Genomic DNA, 24,825 nt, shown 5'->3' with positions numbered 1-24,825 from the left:
TGAAGGTGGTGTTGGACTTAGTCATCAACGTCTGCCCTTGTTGACAGTAGGCTCCCAAGGTATGGAAAGTGGTCCACGTTGTCCAAGGCTTTGTCATGGATTTTGATAATCAGGGGGCATTACTGTGCGGCGGGGCAGATTGGTAGAGGACCTTTGTCTTACGGATGTTTAGTGTAAGGCCTATGCTCTCGTACGCTTCGGTGAAGGTGTTAACGAAGGTTTGGAATTCGACCTCTGAGTGTGCGCAGACACAAGCGTCATCTGCATACTGTAATTCGACGACAGAGGAAGGGACGACCTTGGATCTGGACTGGAGGCGACGGAGGTTGAACAGTTTCCCGTTTGTTCTGTAAATTAGCTCCACTCCAGCGGGGAGCTTACTGAGGGTGAGATGGAGCAGATAGAGCATCTGCATTGTACACACTGAGGGATACACACACACTGTATACTGCATTGTACACACTGAGGGATACACACACACTGTATACTACATTGTACACACTGAGGGACACACGCACTGTATACTGCATTGTACAGACTGAGGGACACACACTGTATACTGCATTGTACACACTGAGGGACACACGCACTGTATACTGCATTGTACACACTGAGGGGAACACACACTGTATGCTGCATTGTACAGACTGAGGGACACACACTGTATATTGCATTGTACACACTGAGGGGAACACACACTGTATACTGCATTGTACACACTGAGGGGGACACACACAGTATACTGCATTGTACACACTGAGGTACACACGCACTGTATACTGCATTGTACACACTGAGGGGAACACACACTGTATACTGCATTGTACACACTGAGGGGAACACACACACTATACTGCATTGTACACACTGAGGGACACACACACTCTATACTGCACTGTACACACTGAGGTACACACACACTGTATACTGCATTGTACACACTGAGGGACACACGCACTGTATACTGCATTGTACACACTGAGGGGAACACACACTGTATACTGCATTGTACAGACTGAGGGACACACACTGTATATTGCATTGTACACACTGAGGGGAACACACACTGTATACTGCATTGTACACACTGAGGGGGACACACACAGTATACTGCATTGTACACACTGAGGGACACACACACTCTATACTGCACTGTACACACTGAGGTACACACGCACTGTATACTGCATTGTACACACTGGAGGAAACACACACTGTATACTGCATTGTACACACTGAGGGACACACACACTGTATACTGCATTGTACACACTGAGGGACACACACACTGTATACTGCATTGTACACACTGAGGGACACACACAGTATACTGCATTGTACACACTGAGGGGGACACACACTGTATACTGCATTGTACACACTGAGGGACACACACACTATACTGCATTGTACACACTGAGGGGGACACACACTGTATACTGCATTGTACACACTGAGGGATACACACACTGTATACTGCATTGTGCAGACTGAGGGACACACACACTGTATACTGCATTGTACACACTGAGGGACACACACACTGTATACTGCATTGTACACACTGAGGGGAACACACTGTATACTGCATTGTACACACTGAGGGGGACACACACACTGTATACTGCATTGTACACACTGAGGGACACACACTGTATACTGCATTGTACAGACTGAGGGACACACACTGTATACTGCATTGTACACACTGAGGGACACACGCACTGTATACTGCATTGTACACACTGAGGGGAACACACACTGTATGCTGCATTGTACAGACTGAGGGACACACACTGTATATTGCATTGTACACACTGAGGGGAACACACACTGTATACTGCATTGTACACACTGAGGGGGACACACACAGTATACTGCATTGTACACACTGAGGGACACACACACTCTATACTGCACTGTACACACTGAGGTACACACGCACTGTATACTGCATATGTACACACTGAGGGGAACACACACTGTATACTGCATTGTACACACTGGAGGAAACACACACTGTATACTGCATTGTACACACTGAGGGACACACACACTGTATACTGCATTGTACACACTGAGGGACACACACACTGTATACTGCATTGTACACACTGAGGGACACACGCTGTATACTGCATTGTACACACTGAGGGGGACACACACTATACTGCATTGTACACACTGAGGGACACACACACTGTATACTGCATTGTACACACTGAGGGATACACACACTGTATACTGCATTGTACAGACTGAAGGACACACACACTGTATACTGCATTGTACACACTGAGGGGAACACACTGTATACTGCATTGTACACACTGAGGGACACACACTGTATACTGCATTATACACACTGGAGGAAACACACACTGTATACTGCATTGTACACACTGAGGGACACACACTGTATACTGCATTGTACACACTGAGGGACACACACTGTATACTGCATTGTACACACTGAGGGACTCACACACTGCATACTGCATTGTACACACTGAGGGGGACACACACTGTATACTGCATTGTACACACTGAGGGACACACTGTATACTGCATTGTACACACTGAGGGACACACACTGTATACTGCATTGTACACACTGAGGGACACACACACTGTATACTGCATTGTACACACTGAGGGGCACACACACTGTATACTGCATTATACACACTGAGGGATACACACACTGTATACTGCATTGTACACACTGAGGGACACACACTGTATTCTGCATTGTACACACTGAGGGGCACACACACTGTATACTGCATTGTACACACTGAGGGACACACACACTGTATACTGCATTGTACATACTGAGACACACACACACTTTTTACTGTATTATCCACACTGAAAGACACACACACTGTATACTGCATTGTGCACTGTTAAGGACACTCACGCTGTATACTTTATCGAGTACATGCCTGTGATTGTACATTAGCACAGAGACTTTTGATGGAGCACAGAATGCCCACTTCAAACAGTATAAACTGGCTGCACTTTATACATACTTACTGGTGTACTGTTCAACTGATGACATCAAACTGTGACAGCACTTATGCATAGGCTGTTTCCAATACATGTGTTCATAGGCACGAATCTAGGAATTGTGTTGGCTCGAGCTCCCGACTTGAGCACCAATGCATTATCATCGAGTGACGTTTGGTAGCTGAGCTGAAGTGTACTGACATTTGGTGGCTCAACACTGTCACTAACCTCAGTGGGTGCACACAGACAATGAGAGGACGATTCAGAAGGTTGCCTGAGGTAGTCACATTTATTGTTATTTCAAGATTCAGTAGGAATAGCAAGTTCAATCTGGTTTTTAATCCCTACGAGTCCATTGCACAATCTAGTCGCTTCTTAAATGAATCCTGTGTCCTGGCTTCAATTGTCCTTCCTGCCTTCCATCAATCAGCCTCTACCGAAGGAAATACTTTCTGGTATCTGCCATAACCTTGTCTTATGCAGCTTGACCCCGTATCCTCCTGTCCTGCTGTATCTCAACTGTGGCTCAGGGGTAGCACTCTCACCTCTGAGTCAGAAGGTCAATGGTTTAAGCCCCATTCCAGAGATTTGAGTACAAAATCTAGGCTGACACTTCAGTGCAGTATCAAGGGTGTGGTGCACTGTCAGAGGTATTGTCTTCCAGAATAGACGTTAAACCGAAGCCCCGTCTGCCCTCTCGGGTGGATGTAAAAAATCCCAAGTTACAATTTGAAGAGCAGGGCAGTTCTCCAGGTGCCCTGACCAGTATTTATCCCTCAACAAACACTTAAAACAGATTATCTGGTCATTATTTCATTGCTGTTTGTGGGAGCTTACTGTGTGCAAATTGGCTGCCGCCTTTCCTACATTACAACAGTGACTACACTTCAAATATACTTCATTGAATGTAAAGCGCTTTGGGATGTCCTGAGGTCTTGCTTTCTTTTTGATCCAGATTAACAGTATCTAACCAGTTAAGTTCCTTATATTCCTCTTCAAGGGCCCCTCTTTTCAAGGCTTATTTAGGCATTCCTCACAGCTCATCTATCTAAAAGCCAGGATCATTGCTGTCCCATCTCTAGGGCCTGGATGGTCCCCTTATGCAGTACTCCATGTGTGAACCAAACAGAGCGTGAGTTCTAGGACCTTGAACCCAACTTGATGGAGGGCAACCTCGCCATCTGTACATTGGTTTAATTCTGATATTACATGAACAGGAACATAGGAGCAGGAGTAGGCCATTCAGCCCCTTAAGCTTGTTCCCCCATTCTATTAGTTCATGGATAATCTCTTCCTCAACTCCATTTACTCACCTTTGCACAATATTCCTTGCTACACTTGCATAACATAAATCTATCCACCTCAGTTTTGAGAATTTCAATTGACCCACCACCCACAGCCTTTTGGGGGGGAGAGTTCCAGATTTCCATTTCCCGTTGTGTGAAGAAGTATTTCCTGATTTCACTCCTAAATGGTCTGGCTCGAATTTTAAGTTTATACCCCCTTGTTCTTGATTCCCCCACCAGAGGAAATAGTTTCTCTGTATCTACCCTATTGAATCCCTTTATCATTTAAAAGATCCCGATTAGATTACTCCTCAACCTTCTTAAACTCAAGGAAATACAAGCCAAGTTTGTGCAACCTGTCCTCGTAATTTAACCCATTTAAGCCCTGGTTATCATGCTGCACACATCTGCATTCCTCCTACTGATTGCTATCCATTGAGCTGTACTGGTAATGTGTACGTGCCCTTTAAGCCCCAATATCATTCTGGTGAATCTACGCAGGACCCCTTCCAAGGCCGATGTTTCTTTCCTGGCGTTTGGTGCCCAAAACTGAACACAGTGCTCCAGATGGGGTCTGACCAAGGCTCCTGCAAAACCTCCTCCCCTTTGTATTCCAATCCCCTTGAGATAAAGGACAACATTCCATTAGCCTTTTTGATTACTTTTTTTTTACCTGTCCACTAGCTTTTAGTGACTTGTGTACAGGGCACCTAAATCCCTTTGCGCCTCCACAGTTCCTAGTCTCGCACCATTAAGAAAATATTCCAATTTGTCTTTCTTGGATCATAGAAACATAGAAGATAGGAGCAGGAGTCAGCCATTCGGCCCCTCGAGCCCGCTCCGCCATTTAATGAGATCATGGCTGATCATCCAAATTCAGTGCCCGGTCCCTGCTTTCTCCCCATATCCCTTGATCCCTTTAGCCTCAAGAAATATATCCAAATCCTTCTTGAATATATTTAATGCATTGGCCTCAACTGCCCTGTGTGGCAGAGAATGCCACAGGTTCACCACTCTCTGGGTGAAGAAATTCCTCCTCATCTCAGTCCTAAATGGCTTACCCCTTATCCTTAGACTGTGACCCCTGGTTCTGGACTCCCCGACCATCGGGAATATCTTTCCTGCATCTAGCCTGACTAGTCCTGTTAGAATTTTATAAGTTTCAATGAGATCCCCTCTCATTCTTCTAAACTCTAGCGAATATAAGCCTAATCGACCCAATCTCTCCTCATATGTCATTCCTGCAATCCCAGGTATTCAGTCTGGTGAATCTTCGCTGCACTCTCTCCATGGCAAGAACATCCTTCCTCAGATAAGGCAACCAAAACTGCACACAATACTCAAGGTGTGGTCTCACCAAGGCCCTGTACAACTGCAGCAAGACATCCTTGCTCCTGTAGTCAAATCCTCTCGCTGTGAAGGCCAACATACCATTTGCCTTCTTAACTGCCTGCTGCACCTGCATGCTTACCTTCAGCGACTGGTGCACAAGGACATCCAGGTCTCGTTGCACTTCCCCTTTTCCCAATCTATTGCCGTTCAGATAATAATCTGTCTTCCTGTTTTTGCCACCGAAGTGTATAACCTCGCATTTATCCACATTATACTGCATTTGCCATGCATCTGCCCAATCACCCAACCTGTCCAAATCGTACTGGAGTTTCTCTGCATCCTCCTCACAGCACACACGCCCACCCAGCTTTGTGTCATCTGCAAACTTGGAGATATTACATCTAGTTCCCTCGTCTAGATCATTTATATATATTGTGAATAGCTGGGGTCCTAGCACTGATCCCCGCGATACCCCACTCGTCACTGCCTGCCACTTGGAAAAAGACACGTTTATTCCAACTCTTTGCTTCCTGTCTGCCAACCAGTTCACTATCCAAGACAGTACCTTACCCCCAATCCCATGTGCTTTAACTTTACACACTAATCTGTTATGCGGGACTTTATCGAACACCTTCTGAAAGTCCAAATACACCACATCCACTGGTTCTCCCTTATCTATTCTACCAGTTACATCCTCAAAAAATTCCAGTAGATTAGTCAAGCATGATTTACCTTTTGTAAACCCATGTTGACTTTGTCTGATCCTGTCACTGTTTTGCAAGTGCTCTGCTATTACATCTTTTATAATGCACTCTAGCATTTTCCCCACTACCAATGTCAGGCTTACCGGTCTATAATTCCCCGTTTTCTCTCTACCACCGTTTTTAACTAGTGGGGTTAAATTAGCTATCCTCCAATCCATGGGAACTGTTCCAGAGTCTATAGAATTTTGGAAGATGACCAGCAATGCATCTACTATTTCTAGGGCCACTTCCTTAAGTACGCTAGGATGTAGATTATCAGGCCCTGGGGATTTATCGGCCTTCAATTCCATAAATTTCCCTAACACCATTTCCCTACAAATACTGATTTCATTCAATTCCTCCCTCTCATTAGACCCTATTTTCCCCGACATCTCTGGGAGATTATATGTGTCCTCCTTTGTGAAGACAGAACCAAAGTATGTATTTAATTGGTCAGCCATTTCTTTGTTCCCCATTATATATTCCCCTGATTCTGACTGCAAGGGACCTACGCTTGACTTCACCAATCTTTTTCTCTTCACATATCTATAGAAGCTTTTACAGTCAGTTTTTATGTTCCCTGCAAGCTTACTCTCATACTTTATTTTCTCCCTCTTAATTAATCCCTTTGTCCTCCTTTGCTGAATCCTAAACTGCTCCCAATCCTCAGGTTTGCTGCTTTTTCTGGCCAAATTATATGTCCTCTCCTTGGATCTTATGCTATCCCTAATTTCCCTCGTTAGCCACGGTTGAGTCACCTTTTTTGTTTTATTTTTATGCCAAACAGGGATGAACAAATTCTGTAGTTCATCCATGCGATCTTTAAATGTTTGCCATTGCCTATCCACTGTCAACCCTTTAAGTAACGTTCCCCAATCCATCCTAGCCAACTCGTGCCTCATACCATCGTAGTTTCCTTTATTTAAATTCAGGACCCTAGTCTCTGAGTCAACTACTTCACTCTCCATTATAATGAAGAATTCTATCATATTATGATCGCTCCTCCCCAAGGGGCCTCGCACAACAAGATTGCTAATTAATCCTTTCTCATTACATAATACCCAGTCTAAGATGGCCTGATCTCTAGTTGGTTCCTCGACATATTGGTCCAGGAAACCATCCCGTATACACTCTAGGAATTCCTCCTCCACAGTATTGTTACTAATTTGGTTAGCCCAATCTATATGTAGATTAAAGTCACCCATGATAACTGCTGTGTCCTTATTGCATGCGTCTCTAATTTCCCGCTTAATGCCATCCCCAACCTCAGCATTACTGTTTACAACTCCCACTAACGTTTTCTACCCCTTGGTATTTCTCAGCTCTACCCATACAGATTCCACATCATCAGAGCTAATATCCTTCCTTTCTATTGTGTTAATCTCCTCTTTAACCAGCAATGCTACCCCACCTGCTTTTACTTTTTTCCTGTCCTTCTTGAATATTGAATATCCCTGGATGTTGAATTCCCAGTCTTGGTCACCCTGGAGCCATGTCTCCGTAATCCCAATTATATCATATCCAAAGTGAGTGGCCTCACACTTCCCCACATTGAACTCCACCTCCACCTCTCATAGTTTTTCCCACTCACTTAGTCTATGTCCCTTTGTACGGTCCTGCTCCCATCTACCTCATTTACTGTGCCTCCTATTTTAAGAGAGTCATCTGCAAACTTAGAATATACAACTCTCTATTCCTTCATCCAATTCATTGGTAAATATGGTGAAAAGCTGAGGCTCCAGTACAAATCTCTGAGGAACACCACCCATCACATCCCGGCAATCAGAACGAACCCTTTGTCCTTACTCTCGGTCTCCGACCTCCCAACCAATTACCGATGCATGTCACAAGACTACCTCCAACTCCATGCGCTTTCATTGCGGCGAATAATCTCTTTAAACAAGCAAATGTACTGCAGTGCGATTTACAGACACAGAGTCAGTGAGACTGACTCATCCTTGTTAATTATCGCCCAGCGGGATCCCTGCTACATCACTGTACTGGCGACTTCACTAAAGCTTCCAGAATGAACCAAGTCAGTTTCACTACAGTCTGAAGGATCGATCCAATTCACGCTTGATTTCCAACATTGCAGGTAGCTGCACATTTAAAATATCAAGCAATCCTTTCTGCCAGTATACAAGTACAGTAGAAGAACCACTGGGGCAAACATTGATGTATGTTACAGTTTAAATTGACAGCACTTTTATCAATATTATAGTTGTATTGTATAAAAGGATTAGCAAATTGCAGGCAATGGAGTTGCCTTTACATAGGACAAAACCAGAGATCATGACAATTAGGTTTTTATCTCTCACTAATTCCCATCCCTCTTCGTCTCTCCTGAAAGTATTACCTCTTGTTGGGGTACAGTTCCACAGGTGCCAGGCACCCTCTGGTCTCTTGCCCAAATGCCCATTACTTAAAAGTGTAAGCTCAGGTATTGAGTGCTGGCAGGTTAATCGACCTTGGGGAGCATCGTGGCCAAGCCCGAGCCTGTGCTTGCTTGTAGTGCATGCGCACACACTTCCAGCAGGAGTCTCTGGATAACTATCAGAGTCGGGAAACCTGGCTGATTGCCTCGTTGCCCCTCAGCAGGAAACAAACTGCAGCATCCCAACCTCCACCCCGAGATCATCGAACCCAGCACAGACTGGGAGCTGGTTCCATGGTCCATGGGGCTCAGCTACTTACTGGACAATCTCACTAAGGGTTGGGGGAAAGGGGGATGTGGAGGGGCGGCATGTTATCGAGTTTCCCATTAAAATTCCAATTGTCCAACCATGGTGCAAAGAAAAGAAAGAAGAAAGAACTTGCATTTCTATAGCGCCTTTCACTACCTCGGGACGTCCCAAAGCGCTTTACAGCCAAGGAAGAACTTTTTGAAGTGTAGTTACTGTTGTAATGTAGGAAACGCAGCAACCAATTTGTACACAGCAAGCTCCCACAAACAGCAATGTGATAATGACCAGATAATCTGTTTCAGTGATGTTGGTCGAGTGATAAATATTGGCCAGGACACCGGGGAGAACTTCCCTACTTTTCTTCAAAATAGTGCCGTGGGATCTTTTGCATCCACCCGAGAGGGAAGACGGGGCCTCGGTTTAACGTCTCATCTGAACGATGTCACCTCTGACAGCGCAGTTCTTCCTTAGTGCTAAACTGGAGTGCCAGCCTAGATTTCGTGCTCAAATCTCTGGAGTGGGACTGTTCTGACAAATGTCTGACTGCAGAGGTGAGAGTGTTACCCACTGAGCCATGGCGGACACCAGCATGTAGGTTTGTGCCTGAGGGTTCTGATCGTAACTGGGCCATCTTAAGAAACAGATGAAAACTCACACACACACACACACACACACACACACACACACACACACACACACACAGTCACAGAAGGGAAGAGAGATGAACATAAACTTGCAGATAATTTGCCAATCTGTATTCTCACAAACCTTTGCATCCATCTTCCAAAGCAACTGGATGTAACAAACATCAATCATCATCATAGTCTCCCCTCATAAGTGCAGTACTAGTGCCCCCCATTGGCACCTTTACCTCATGCCAGTAGGTCTATATTTGCTAGCTGTCCTACCTACTCTTGTACTCGAAGAGGATTAGTTTGCACGGTTATGGAGCGGGGGAATGGGACTAATTGGATAGCTCGTTCAAAGAGCCGGCACAGGCACAATGGGCCGAATGGACTCCTTTTGCGCTGTATTATTCTATGATACTCTGGTAGTCTGCGGTCGTTAACTAAAGATAGGTACAGTTGCTAGATCCAGTCCATAATAGAGCTCATGCTACCATGTGAACCACCTCAGTCACAATGCAATTGGAGTTTCAGGTAAACACCACGCTCAAGTTTTAGACGAGCAAATGTCGAGCTACCGTTGAAAGCATTAGGCCGGGCATTTGCTTAATTTGCAGCAGATTGGAATTTTACTCCAACTTTACACAATTAATAATTTCTTTAACTTTCACGAAAATAAACGATCCAGATGATCTGTGGAAACTTTCACAAGTCTGGCGGTTGTCGAGTTGGCTGTGAATTATCAAGTGACAGATTTCTGGAAATTCAAATATCTTAAGACCTACAGTTACTGCAATATCAGGTCAGTCTCAGACGCTCATCCAATGTAAGACCTTGTATTGCCTGATGAACTCTACTGAGTCATCTCTAGCCAATGGAGCTGCGCAGTGACCGAACGTATATTTGCTTGGAGAGAGTTGAAGGGTGACTCTCTTATTGACTCTTTCTGGGACACGCGAGTTCAAAAGACATTTTCATTTAAACTCGACATGCATACTCTGAAAAATGATTAAATTGGATTTGAGTTGAGGCTGCCACTGGGTAAGTCTGTATTCCAATGAAACAATCATCTGACAATTGTAATGTGTTCAAAGCAATCAGTGAGATTCAAACTGTGCAGCAAGTAATCATTATTTTTTTTATCTCTCACAGACAAGAGGGCAATATTTCGAGTGAAGAGCTGGGAGAAGTTAGTCCACTGCCCGCAGGGGAGTACAGCATATCTCCGCTGGTATTTCATTATCGGTTTTGCTCGTTCCCTGTCTGGATTTACTTCAATCTTGTCATTCTCTTTTGTTCCACCTTTCTTGATGGAAATTTATACAGTAGTGTAGTGGCTATAGGAACATAGGAATAGCAGGAGGCCATTCAGTCCCTCGAGCCTGTTCCACCATTCAATTCAATCATGGCTGATCTGTATCTTAACTCCCTCTACCCGCCTTGGTTCTGTAACCCTTGATACCCTTGCCTAATACAGTAAAAATCTATCAATCTCAGTTTAGAAATTTTCAATTGTCTCTCAGCCACAACAATTTTTTTTTGGGGGGGGAAGAGAGTTCCAGATTTCCACTTTGTGTGTAGAAGTGCTTTCTGACCTCATCCCTGAATGACCTGGCTCTAATTTTAAGATTATGCCCTCTTGTTCTGGACTCCCCCGCCAGGGGAAATAATTTCTCTCTATCTACCTTATCAAGTCCTTTAATCATCTTAAACATCTCAATTAGACCACCCCTTAATCTTCTATGTTACTGGACAAATAATCTAGATGATGTGAGGTTCAAATCCCACCATGGCAGTTGGAGAATTTGAATTCAGTTTTTTTTTAATTAAAGCTGATATCAATAAAAGTGACCGAGAAGCTGTTGGATTGTCGGAAAAATGCAACTGATTCACTAATGTGCTGTACCTGTAGTTTCTGCAGCAACTGACAAATTGAATGGGTGCGGTGGAACGCAGCACCTCCCTGGAAGTGAGGTGCTAGAATTAAGGCAGGGCCTGATGTACGTTCTATATAAAAAGAGAGAGCCATTTTTCGCTGAAATCCTTAGGTGCATTATGCTATCTAGTTAGAAATGTAGCTGTTTTAGGGAGTTCACCGTCTCAAGGTTGACGTTATCTGGGTCAGTTGCTACAGGGCTTTATTTAGGGAACCACTCCATCCTCCTGAGTAAAGCTGATGTGCCCTTGGTTCCTTTTGAGCGAGTTGGTCATTATTCACCCCCTGTAGGTTTTCAACTGGGATCTTAGATGGTCCATGAGGTCATCATATTGCTGATAGTTTGGGGGCTGGGCACTGAGCATCTCAAGAATTCTATATTTTGGAAAATGGAAGGTGAAGTTGATGTAAAAGTTCAGCTATGATCTTATTGAATGGCGGAGCAGGCTCGAGGGGCTGTACGGCCTACTCCTGCTCCTATCCATTATGCTCTTGTGTTGTTGGGTAACGTAAATTCAACTAAAGGGTTACAGGAGTAAAGCGCCAGGAAAACAGCACAAGTGACGCTACTTGAAATACTTCCCACGTCAGCTCCCAAAATAGTCAATTAGATGTGTAAACCTGCTAAATAGTCATCGACAAACCTGAGAATTTTGACGCGGCAATGAGTAGCTTATCACTTGAATAAGCCGTTAACTTGTCGTGCACTAGCACCGATTTTCAGTGCAGTTCAGATGCAACAAATATGTCACCTACCACCTAAATATTCAACAACAAAAAGACTGGTCATGTGTTGAAGAGCCAGCAGGTGGTAGGTCCAATGGAATAGTGATGTTCTTCCAAGCAGAATACCCAATGCCCACCATCAATCTTTGAACTTCGCTCCCTTCGTTAAGTAGGTTTGTACAATTGTCGAGGCAGGAAGCTTGTTGAGGTACTTCACCAAACTGGAGCTTTGAGGATATGAATTCCTCCAATAGGAACAGGAGGAGGCCATTCAGCCCCTTGAGCCTGTTCCACTATTCTATTAGAACATGGCTGATCTGTACCTCAACTCCATTTAACAACATTTAATCCATAATCCCTTGATACCCTTACCTAACAAAAATCTATCAATCTCAGTCTTAAAAATTTCAGTTGACCCACAGCTTTCTTTTTGGGAGGGGGGAGGGGATGGGGGAGTGAGTTCCAGATTTCTACTACCCTTTGTGTTAAAACAGGCACCCTCTTTGCTGTGGATGATGTATGGAGATTGAGAATGTTTTGCTGTGAGCTTTTCTTCCTCCTCCGTTTTAGGGGCAGTGTGAGTGAGGGGTTGTTGACAGTTACAGTCTTCCGGTTGGCCGGTTATTGTTCCAACTCTGTACAAGAAACCAATATAATTGCCGTCGATAAATGCCTGAAGGGAACTTAAATTTGCCCTCCAGCAGTATGTTGTGTGCAGCAGCTGTGCGGGAGATGAGACAGATGCGCTGGAGAATGATTGATAATCAGCTTAGAAGTCCAGAACTCTCTGATGCTAAGCAGTAAACAGACTGGAGCTGACAGCATATGGTTGTAAGTGAGGTTCAGATCAAGAGGGCCCTTGGCTTTCCAGAATATTAACTCTACCAGCTTCTCGTTACATAAGAAATATAAGCAGATGTAGGTCATATGACTCCTCGAGCCTGCTCCGCCATTCAGTAAGATCATGGCTGATTTTCTACCTCAACTCCACTTTCCCGCACTATCCCCATATCCCTTGATTCCCTTAGTGCCCAAAAATTTATCGATCTCTGTCTAGATTATACTGAGCCTCCACAGCCCTCTGGGGTAGAGAATTCCAAAGATTCACCACCCTCTGAGTGAAGAAATTTCTCCTCATCTCAGTCCTAAATGGCTGACCCCTTATTCTGAGACTGTGACCCCCCCTAGTTCTAGACTCTCCAGCCAGGGGAAAACAGCCTCTCAGCATCTACCCTGCCCACTCCTCTCAGAAATTTATACATTTCAATGAGATCACCTCTTCTAAACTCCACAGAATACAATCCCATTCTACTCAATCTCTCCTCATAGGATAACCATAACCCTCTCAGCCCAGGAATCAATTTAATGAACCTTTGTTGCACCCCCTCTCTAAGGCAAGTATATCCTTCCTTAGGTAAGGAGACCAAAACTGTACACAATACTCCAGGTGTAGTCTCACCAAAACCCTATATAATTGCAGCAAGACTTTCTTAATCTTATTACAGCTTTTTCCCCCACAGTGAGTTCAGTGTCCTGGTCTCAATCACCCTTCCCAAGTACCATTGAGTCCTCTCCTTGCCGTGTTAAGTTGTGTGCATTTGCCCCAATGCTTGACGCACCTAGCTGCTTGTGGAGTGAAGACACAGCCTTTAACAGGCTCTTGTTCTTACCTCCTGTGGAAGCTCTAACTTGGACCGGTCGTTGGGCTCCTTGGACTGCAAGCCCATCAGGTACGGAACTGGAGCGTCGAGAAAATGCAGCAGGGAGGCCGGGAGAATGGGAACGTAGACGTGCTGCCACTGGAAGGGGAAGAGAAGGGTTGTGATTCCTTCAGCCACCGTCATTAGCCGCTGGTAATCTGAAAGCAGAGAGTTATTTATGTTTATTCTTGCGGTGGAATAGCCCAGGAGATGAAGGATGCAAAAAAGTCCACGGAAAGCTCAAAATATTATCCCACCAAATATTTAGTCTTCACATTTTAACAGTCTGTGTCAACATATCAGTATCTATGTGGAACCACTTCAGAATATAGCACTTTACAGAACAGTCTTTGTACTCCACAAAGTAATGAAGCTATTTTGAGATGTTTTGCCAACGTAATAAGGGGACTGATAGGTAGCCTCAATAGGCAAGGCCAGTGGTTTCCTGTTTTCATAGATGGAATTGTGGTCTATGGTTCCCAAAGCACCAGTAAATATCCCAGAATCCCATGCAAAAATTACAGCATTTGACATTGTTCGGTGGCCCTGATTATAGGTTATTACATTTGCCAGAAGAAAAAAAATAGATCAGATTAACAGTTACAATGAAAGTAGCTTGCATGACTTGCAAAATATTTCACAGTTAGTAGTGTCATCAGTCTTATTAACACATTGATACCAATAAAGCACTGGGAATAAAGACAGCGTGCAAATAATTGTGCCACATTTTGGGATTTTTAGACCATTTTTTCTCCAGGGAAGGTCTTGCTGTGATTCATATTAAAACGTTACATTTACGTTAAATTCAGCTGTCAAGGGATTAAAAACAACAACTTGTATTTATAGCGCACCTTTAATATAGTAAAATGTCCCAAGGCGCTTCACAGGAGCGTTATCAAATAAAATTGGGCACCGAACGACATAAAGAGATATTAGGCTAGGCGAGCAAAAGCTTGGTGAAAGAGATAGGTTTTAAGGACTGTCTTAAAGGAGGAAAGATGGAGATGCAGAGAGATTTAGGGAGAGAATTCCAGAGACTGGAACCTAGGCAGCTGTGGGCACAGCCGCCAATGGTGGAGCGATGAAAATCAGGGATGCACAAGAGGCCAGAATTGGAGGAGCGCAGATGTCTTGGAAGGTTGTAGGGCTGGAGGAGATTATAAGAGATAGAGAGGGGCTCGGCCATGGGTGGGTATGAAAACAAGGATGAGAATTTTAAAATCGAGGCATTGCCAGACCGGGAGCCAATGTAGGTCAGCAGGTGATGGGTGAACGGGACTTGGTGCGAGTTAGGACACGGGCAGGTGATGGGTGAACGGGACTTGGTGCGAGTTAGGACACGGGCAGGTGATGGGTGAACGGGACTTGGTGCGAGTTAGGACACGGGCAGGTGATGGGTGAACGGGACTTGGTGCGAGTTAGGACACGGGCAGGTGATGGGTGAACGGGACTTGGTGCGAGTTAGGACACGGGCAGGTGATGGGTGAACGGGACTTGGTGCGAGTTAGGACACGGGCAGGTGATGGGTGAACGGGACTTGGTGCGAGTTAGGACACGGGCAGGTGATGGGTGAACGGGACTTGGTGCGAGTTGGGATACAGGCAGCAAAGTTTTGGATGAGCTCAAGTTTATGGAGGGTGGAAGGTGGGAGGCCGGACAGGAAAGCATTGGAATAATCACGTCTAGAAGTAAGAAAGGCATAAAACTAACAAAGCAGCCGGAGAATTGGTGGAGGAGGGGGTTGTGTGCCTTACAGATAGATGGACCAGTTTATGTAATGCTGCTGCTCACGTTCCACTTCCATCTTAGACAATAAGAGTCAACAAACTCATCCTGGCCTCATTGGCTGAAATCTTTACCTTGGAGTCAGGTCGGGTGCGTGCAGGTCGCCATCCCTAAGATTTCAACAGCGCGTTCTGCACTGTGTAAGAAATCGTGGATTGAAAGAAATAATAGACTGTTACGGGTTCCCGAGATCAGCAGTTTCCCTAAGTTGATGCCACAGAAAGATTCCAGTCATGTCAGAAAAACAGTTGTACAGAGAACTGAATTACGAGGTCAGAACACAAAAACAGGCCTTCGAGTGGGCATACCTAGGCCTGATAGGGGATGCAGCAAGGAGCTGTAGGATTAACAAGCTGTCTACGAGAGGGCAACAAGACCTTTAGAACAGAGATAAGGAAGGAAATGATCTCATGAGGCTGGGAGGCGGCTGTCATAGGTAGCCTCTCCCTTGTAATTGGACAATGGGATGGGTAAAAATGATTGACACCAGGTATCCACCAGCCCATTGAAATAAAGTATAAAAACAGACGACCGAAAGAGGAAAACAAGCAGTTAGGGGCAAAGGCTTCCCCGAGGTGGCTACGGCCTAACGCCTTGGTCAATTTTAGCCTCTGAGGTGGATCAATGCTGGCTGACAGCCTAACACCTCCAACAGCTCGAGGGATGACCCAACGGAAGTGACTGCTGCAGTGAATCCACCCAATCCAAGACCACCGTACTGCCTCACTGTCCATTTCGTTCCATTCCAGGGTCATAGATCGCCCTCATCTGTCACGGGTTGTATGTCTACTGTATCTATTTCAATCGCATGTAGTAGTATCTGAGTTATGCTTCAACTGTAGCTCTCCAATAAAAAGCCTTACAACTCCCAAGACTCTTTAGGTAATCTGTGTGTGACCTGTGGTCCAAATCTTACAACTGCGCATTTAACTCAATGGCACCAACATGTGTGTTTCCTGGCTCAATTAAATGAAGCAGGTCTGATGAAGTCACCGATGACTCGTTTTCAGCGTGGATATTTAAAGCAGCCTTCAACACATCTCATTTGAAGGTTGTTATAGGAGTATTCAAGGTGATTTCAAGAGCTCAAAATTGCTGAATAACATTGGCAATTCTATGGGTCATGGAGACACAAAGACAGAGGGCAGCCCCAAGATTCCCAGATGCCAAAGACACTAAGAGGGCATGGTTAGAGATCGCGGAGGAGTTCAGCAGCAGGGATATGGTGAGGAAGACGTGGATCCAGTGCCACAAAAGATCCAATGATCTCATAAGGTCAGGAAAGGTGAGTGCAATGCCACACTCACCTTCATCCTGAAGTGTATGTCACCCCAACCCCATCACTCTGCCTTCCCAAGCCTACTCCTGCACATCAGTCCTCACACCAACCTACCTTGCAGGTCCACCCATCCCTCTCTGTCTATGCACCTACTCACATCCTCTTCTCACTAACCACCACTGACACTCACCCTCATCCTAATGCAATCATAGCAAGTAACACCACAGAAGGAGGCGATTTGGCATTGGCACCCCACTCCCTCATAGTCACTCTACAGATGTAGCCCTTCCATTCCTTACACTCATTCCATCACTCTCACTCAAAGTTCTCTTCTTTCCCTCCTTGCAGGAGAAGAGAACCCACAACAACAGGGAGAGGCAGAGAACTGGAGGTAGCCCTCCAGTCTTCACTAATTTGACTCCAGCAGAGGAGACGGCCCCATAAATCTCTGGAGTTGCAGAGCTGCTGGCGGTGGGAGATGGAGAGAGGGGGACCTCCCAGCAACCTGGTGACAGAATTAAATATCATACAGCCACATGGCATACAACAGTGATGATGGCAGCAGCCAGTGAAATGTCATCATGTGCATAATGGTATCATTACCCATTCTTATCATAACACTTCTAATTCATCTCTTTACTCTCCCACAGATCCATCAAGTGTCCCCCTCCCCTGCCGACTGTCCAGCCGGAGAAAGACGACAGCTCCTCAGAGGAAGCTCCGGTCTCTGAGGGTGCACTGTCAGTAGACCTCTGTATACCCAGCATCAGCGCAGATGCTCACGGGTCCTGTGAGAGATAGAGTAGTGTTGTCACCTGATGTCTCACACATCACAAGTGAGCAAGAGCAGATGGTGTTGACAGGGACAGCAGTGGAGACTCCTCACTGGAGGGCGCAGGATGCTCCCAGCTCTGCTCAGCTGCATGCAGTCACTGGGCCTCGGGGGCCATCGATAAAAAGGGTGATCCTGGAGGGGCATTAACAATTGCAGGAGGCTCTGGCAGCTTTTGGACCCGCGATGTCTGCAAATGTGCAGAGAATGGAGGAGTCCATCTCCAACATGAGCACCACCATCTCGCAGGCGATGGCGATGATGTGCTGCTCCATGAAAAGGATGGCCACCTGCATGGAGCAGCAAATGCGCCAGTCCAATGAGAACATGCTAGCTGTGAACAACAGATTACAGACGCTCATTGACCTCATCTCGAGGAGGGATATTAAGGTAGACTTGGGCCTTCATCGCCCCACTGATGTGCATCAAGGTGCTCTCCAGCTCCTTGCTAGCAGTGAAGTGCGGGTGGCCCATGAGAGGGATGATGGTGAGAGGGGTCATGGAAATGGGGGCTCTTCTCAAAGCGCCCCCACCTCTCCCCTGTTGCCTCCCCCTCAGTCAGAGCCCCACATGCTGCCTCAGATTCCGATGGCTGAGTCCGCCCCTGCACAGTCGCAGGAGGAGCAGTCTCTGGCGGGGCCCTCATAGACTCCAAAACCCAGAGGATATCCACCAAAAGTGTGTAAGCAGTCACAGCAGGGAAGTGAGCAGCCTGCCTCTACCTCTGCTGAATCCACAGGGGCTGCACCCCATTGAAGCACTTGGAAACTAAAAAAAGACAAATCCTAGATGCACAAGGGTATGCACGTGGGTGTATGAAAAAATGTTCATGTTAAGTCTCAGTTATATTTATGATGCACATAAAGTTATTTCTTGGTACAACTTTCCAGTCTTGTCCATTATTGCCTGCTACCTGGGAAGTGGCCTTGTCACTTGCATGAATGGTGAGACATTACTTAACCTCAAGCAATTGGAGTTTGGGTGACAGGAATGACTTGGTCATTGTAGGACTGCTTTGTGGTGTTGTTGGGTGTGGGGGGCTGGGGGGTGGTGGGAGGAACTTAGTACAGCATGTGGCAGCGATATGGGTGCACTGGTGCAAGTTAAGTAGATCTGGCCATGATGAGCCCATCCCAGGCCTCCCGGGCAGCAATGTGCGCCGCTGCTGGTGCCATCTCCACCTCAGGTTCCTCCTGCTCCTTGTGTTCCACCTGTTCCTCCTCCTCTGAAGAGGCTGTGCGCTCTGCGCCTTGCTTCTTCTGTAGCTCCAATCCTCGCTGCTGCGCTATGTTGTGCAGCTCACAGCATACGACAATGATTCTGGAGACCTTGGCTGTTGCACATTGAAGGGCTCCTCCAGATCTTTCAAGGCATCTGAAGCGCATCTTCATCATGCCGATTGCTTGCTCTATGACACATCTGGTGGACATGTGGCTGTTATTATATCTCTCCTTGGCCTCAGTACTTGACCACCTCAAGGGTGTCCTCAGCTATGTCTTCAGTGGATAGCCTTCGTCTCCGAGCAGCCAGCCAGTAAATCTGTTTGGAGGTGTAGAGCTGAGGGAGGGTGGACTCGCGCAGCACAAAAGGGTCATGACAGCTGCCTGGCGCACACATGCATGATCATCTTTTTATGGTTACAGACGAGCTGCACATTGAGGGAGTGGAAGCCCTTGTGGTTTGCAAACACTCCTGGGTGATGAGGGGGTGCCTTGATGGCCACATGTGTGCAGTCGATGACACCCTGCACCCGTGGGAAGCCAGCCAGAGTGGCAAAGCCGAGCGCCCACTCAGTAACACTGGCTTCATCAGTGGCAAAGTTGACATAATTGGCTGACTTGTCAAACATGGCATCAGTCACCTAGGTGATGCATGTGTGGGCGGCCGACTGCGAGATCCTGCAAATGTCTGCTGCAGATCCCTGGAAGGAGCCTGAGGCAAAGAAGTTGAGGTGGTGGTGACTTTGACAGCCACTGGTAAAGTGTGTCCACCAGGTCCTCTGGGCAGCAGGTCTTGTTCCAGCAAGCTACAAATGTCTGCGATGACCTGGCAAAATAGCCTGAGCCTCCTGAAGCACTGCTGCTCAGTCATGTCCAGGAAGCTCATTCCCTGTGTTGGGGGAATTGCCTCCGGCGCTGTGTAGCCCTGTGGTGCCCCCCCCCCTCTCCTGTGCAGCATCAGTTCGTTGAGGAGAAGGCTGCTGTTTTGCTGACTGCTGCTGTTGCTGCTGCTGGTGTTGTTGGTGCTCGGGCTCATTTTGGTCTGGTTCTGAGGTCCAAGGTGAGACAGTATATGCGGCACCCATGCTGATCTAATAGATGGCGGGTAAAGTGGAGATCGGAGGCCCAATCCCTCAATGTTGTGACGGTGACTAGCAATGTGGTGAGAGTGGCTTCCGAGGTTGCAGAAATGACTGGAAAACTGCTGACAGCTAAATCTCTGTATGAAATTGATGCGCTATCAATTACTCATAAAAGACTGAGAGTTAGAAGAGTAACCAAAGGCTTTTATTAACAACAGAATGGAGGTCTGCCTCGAGTGGTCGACTGGTCCAGGATACAAGGGCTGGGGAGCAGTCACCTTTATACTAGGACCTGTGGGAGGAGTCAGCCGAGGCATGTCCAGGCATGTACACAGTGGAATACAAACAGGACAAACAGGAATACAAACAGTGGTTTACCACAGAAATGGAGTCAGCCAGAGCCTTTACATTAGGCAAGGAAGCAAGTGCAATGTGAGAGTAATTGTGTTTTTTCCAGCTGTCATTTAAGGGGTTCGCACAATGGCTACTGAGCTCCCGCCTCTCCTTCACAGGCGAGGTTCCCGAGGTACATGAATCCCAGGCACAACCAGTTAGAGCCAAAACCTGATGTTAAAAAGTCAGTTAAAGATCTCTGAAAAAGCAGTTAATTACCTCAATGAGGTCGCCCGCCTTGAAACGCGCCCGAATTAAATGCGGAAGTCGGCGGGATGATGGTGGGTTTCTGACGTGTTGTCATTCTCTGCAATTTTAACTGCCGACCCCGCCAAACCCACACGCTCGGCACTGGGAAAATTCTGGCCACTGTGTCAAATTGGGCATTATGAGAACAGCAGGAGCTGGTGACCAGGGACTCTCACCTGGAGTGGCAGCCCGACCCTCCAATCCCTGGACGGGGGTGGATCAGAGGCCAACTGCTAATTTCCAGTCCAGGAATGGGGGTGGGTGGAACCAAGGCCTAAGCCAGTCTGCTGGGATTATCTGCTAAGAGAAAGGACCAGGCCGTTTATTGTGGTGACGAAGCCCATGTAAACCGGTTTGATTGCTAGGACTACAATCTGCATTTATGTAGCATCGTTAACGCAGAAAACCCAAAGTGCTTCACAGAGGCCTAAACAAAGAAAGGGACACCGTGCCAAAGAAGGAGATATTAGGATGGGGTGACCAAAAGCTTTGCAAAGTGGTGGGTTTAAAAAAAAGACTTGCATTTCATGACAGGATGTAACAAAGTGCTTTATAGCCAATGAAGTACTTTTGAAGTGTAGTCACTGTTGTAATATAGGAAACACGGCAGCCAATTTGCACACAGCAAGGTCCCACAAACAGCAATGGGATAATGACCAGATAATCTATTTTAGTGATGTTGGTTAAGGGATAAATATTGGCCTGGACACCGGGAGAGAACTCCTCTGCTCTTTCTCGACCACTTATAGGACTGACCAGAGCCGCTGAACCTGGAGTGAGCAGAGCCGCTGAACCTGGAGTGAGCAGAGCCGCTGAACCTGGAGTGACCAGATCCGCTGAACCTGGGCTGACCAGAGCCGCTGAACCTGGAGTGAGCAGAGCCGCTGAACCTGGAGTGACCAGATCCGCTGAACCTGGGCTGACCGGAGCCGCTGAACCTGGAGTGAGTGGAGCCGTTGAACCTAGAGTGAGCGGAGCCGCTGAACCTGGAGTGAGCGGAGCTGCTGAACCTGGAGTGAGCGGAGGCGCTGAACCTGGAGTGACCGGAGCCGCTGAACCTGGAGTGAGCGGAGCCGCTGAACCTGGAGTGAGCGGAGCCGCTGAACCTGGAGTGGCCGGAGCCGCTGAACCTGGGAGTGACCGGAGCCGCTGAACCTGGAGTGACCGGAGCCGCTGAACCTGGAGTGAGCGGAGCCGCTGAACCTGGAGTGAGTGGAGCCGCTGAACCTGGAGTGACCGGAGCCGCTGAACCTGGAGTGACCGGAGCCGCTGAACCTGGAGTGACCGGAGCCGCTGAACCTGGACTGACCGGAACCTCTGAACCTGGAGTGAGCAGAGCCGCTGAACCTGGACTGACCGGAGCCGCTGAACCTGGACTGACCGGAGCCGCTGAACCTGGACTGAACAGAGCCGCTGAACCTGGACTGACCGGAGCCGCTGAACCTGGAGCGAGCGGAGCCGCTGAACCTGGAGCGAGCGGAGCCGCTGAACCTGGAGTGACCGGAGCCGCTGAACCTGGAGTGACCGGAGCCGCTGAACCTGGAGTGAGTAGGGCCGCTGAACCTGGACTGACCAGAGCCGCTGAACCTGGAGTGTGCAGAGCCGCTGAACCTGGAGTGACCGGAGCCGCTGAATGTAGTGTCCGTGTGTAGATAAAGACACTGAAGACAGGAGTTGGTTCATAGGTATTTACTACGCAAGTCTGTGGGGGGGGGGTTTCTAAAGGATATACACAATACACAGGCTTATATAGCCCAAGTGGCAATTACCAGCATTACGCACACCTGGGGCTCTTAAAGGCACATACACCATAATTGCTCTTAAAGGCACGTACACCACAATTCCTCCCCTTCTAGCTAGCTAGTACATCATATTTTAAGTAATTATTAATTACATGTTATATGCAAAATAATATACATTGCTGTATTAATTAATTATAAGTTAGTCTCTCAGGAGGCTTCCTGACTCGGTCTGGATAACGCCTCGGGGGTGTAGTAGTTTCTGGTGGTGTAGTAGGTTCTTCTGGCAAGGCTGATTCGGCTTGAAGGCCAGTGTCGGGTTCATCGGGCTCCAGTATCACCGGATCGGAGGTAGATATGGGTATCTCTACTTCATCGTTAGATGTATAGAGTGGTGGTGTAGGTTGTCCCTTTTCGGATGACTTGATGATTTGGTCAGCATGGCGCCTTATTATGCTGTCTCCGATGTCCACGGTATACATCAGTGGTCCTAATCGTGTGCAGATAGTTCTAGGCTGCCATTTCTCGGTACGGTAGTCCCGGGCCAAAACCGGTTGGCCTATCTGGAAGGCCCTAGTTGGCCTTTCATTCATGCCCTGAAACTGCCGGTTCTCCACGTCCCTTCGGATGTTGGGCTTGACCAAATCCAGCCGGCATCTTAGGTTTCTATTGTAGAACATCATGGCGGGAGTTTGGTTAGTAACCATATGCGTTGCATTCCTGTATGCAAATAAGAAGTTATCCACCTTGTGCTGAAGTTTTATGTCTTCATTACCCATGGCCTTGATGGCCTTCTTGAAGGTCTGGACAAACCTTTCAGCCAATCCATTGGTGGCGGGATGGTATGGGGCGGACGTGTAGTGCTTTACCCCATTGTTCTTTAAGAACTTCCTGAATTCTTCGGACATAAATTGCGGTCCATTATCAGAACATATCTGCTCCTGCGGCAGCCCATTCCTGGCAAATATGGTCCTTAATACTGTGATGGTTTTTTCCGTGGTGGTGGAGGACATCTTTATTACCTCCGGCCACTTGGAGTGTGCATCAACTGCGATTAAGAACATTGAGTCCATAAATGGACCAGCAAAGTCGATGTGCACCCTTTGCCAGGGAGATGAGGGCCACTCCCATGGATGTAGAGGGGCCTGTGGCGGAGCATTTTGGACCTTCTGGCATCCTAGGCATATCTTGGTCATGTCTTCGATGTCTCCATCGATACCTGGCCACCATACAAACGCCCTAGCTAGGTTCTTCATTTTCACTCCACCCAGATGCCCCTCGTGAAGCTCCTTTAGCACTTTATTCTGGAGTTTGGGTGGAATCACCACTCTGGATCCACACATCAAGGTTCCTCGGCACACTGACAGCTGTTCTCTTCTTTGCGAGAATGCTGGCAACAGTGGTTCGCCATGTGCTGGCCATCCCTTCACTGTTAAATCGTAGACCCGTGAGAGAGTAGGGTCATTTCTTGTCTCCCTTTCAATGGCAGAATTTGTCACCGGTAGACATTCCACTATGGTAGAGTGGAATATCTCTACTGGGTCTACTGTAGGTGCCCCTTCTATCGTTGGCAACGGTAGGCGTGATAAACCGTCAGCATTCCCATGCTGTTTTGACCCTTTGTATTCAATGTTGTATTGGTGTGCCCCTAGAAAAAGGGACCACCTCTGTAGTCTTTGTGCCGTCATAATGGGGACACCTTTTTTTAGGGTTGAATATGGAGACGAGGGGTTGATGGTCAGTCAGCAAGGTAAATTTTTGTCCGTGTAGGTAATGGTTGAATTTCTTCACTCCCCATACCAGGCTGAGTGCTTCCCTGTCTATCTGGGCATAGTTACGCTCAGCTGAGTTCAATGAGCGTGACGCAAAAGCTATCGGCCGTTCCGAGCCATCAGGGAATCTATGGGACAATACCGCTCCTATGCCGTAAGGGGATGCATCGCACGCCAGTCTGATTGGTAGTGATGGGTTGTAATTAGCCAAAATTTTCTCGGATGTGATTAAGTCTTTACATTTATGGAAGGCACGTTTACAGTCTTCGTTCCATTTCCAAATCACTCCTGTCTATAAAAGATCATTAAGAGGGTGTAGAATAGTTGATAAGTTCGGTAAAAATTTATGATAGTAATTTATTAATCCCAGGAATGACCTTAATTGTGAAACATTTTCAGGTGCTGGGGCTTTTATAACTGCTTCAATTT

At 46.9% G+C, this 24,825-nt stretch overlaps 1 protein-coding gene across 7 annotated transcripts in view; it reads right to left on the bottom strand.

The window, feature by feature from the left end:
* The window catches only part of LOC147106003 (DENN domain-containing protein 5B), a 360,273-nt gene that overhangs the window by 130,713 nt on the left and 204,735 nt on the right, over window positions 1-24,825 (bottom strand). For all 7 annotated transcript variants that reach the window (XM_086008626.1, XM_086008628.1, XM_086008630.1 and 4 more), the window contains one exon: window positions 14,016-14,203. In XM_086008626.1, the coding sequence (XP_085864752.1) occupies window positions 14,016-14,203 (188 nt within the window). The remainder of the gene's footprint in view (window positions 1-14,015; window positions 14,204-24,825) is intronic.

Source organism: Somniosus microcephalus, chromosome 16 (assembly GCF_052327205.1).
Source record: "Somniosus microcephalus isolate GS21.2 chromosome 16, FLI_Smic_1.0, whole genome shotgun sequence".
Classification (NCBI taxonomy): domain Eukaryota; kingdom Metazoa; phylum Chordata; class Chondrichthyes; order Squaliformes; family Somniosidae; genus Somniosus; species Somniosus microcephalus.
This window is presented reverse-complemented; position numbering and strand designations above follow the sequence as displayed.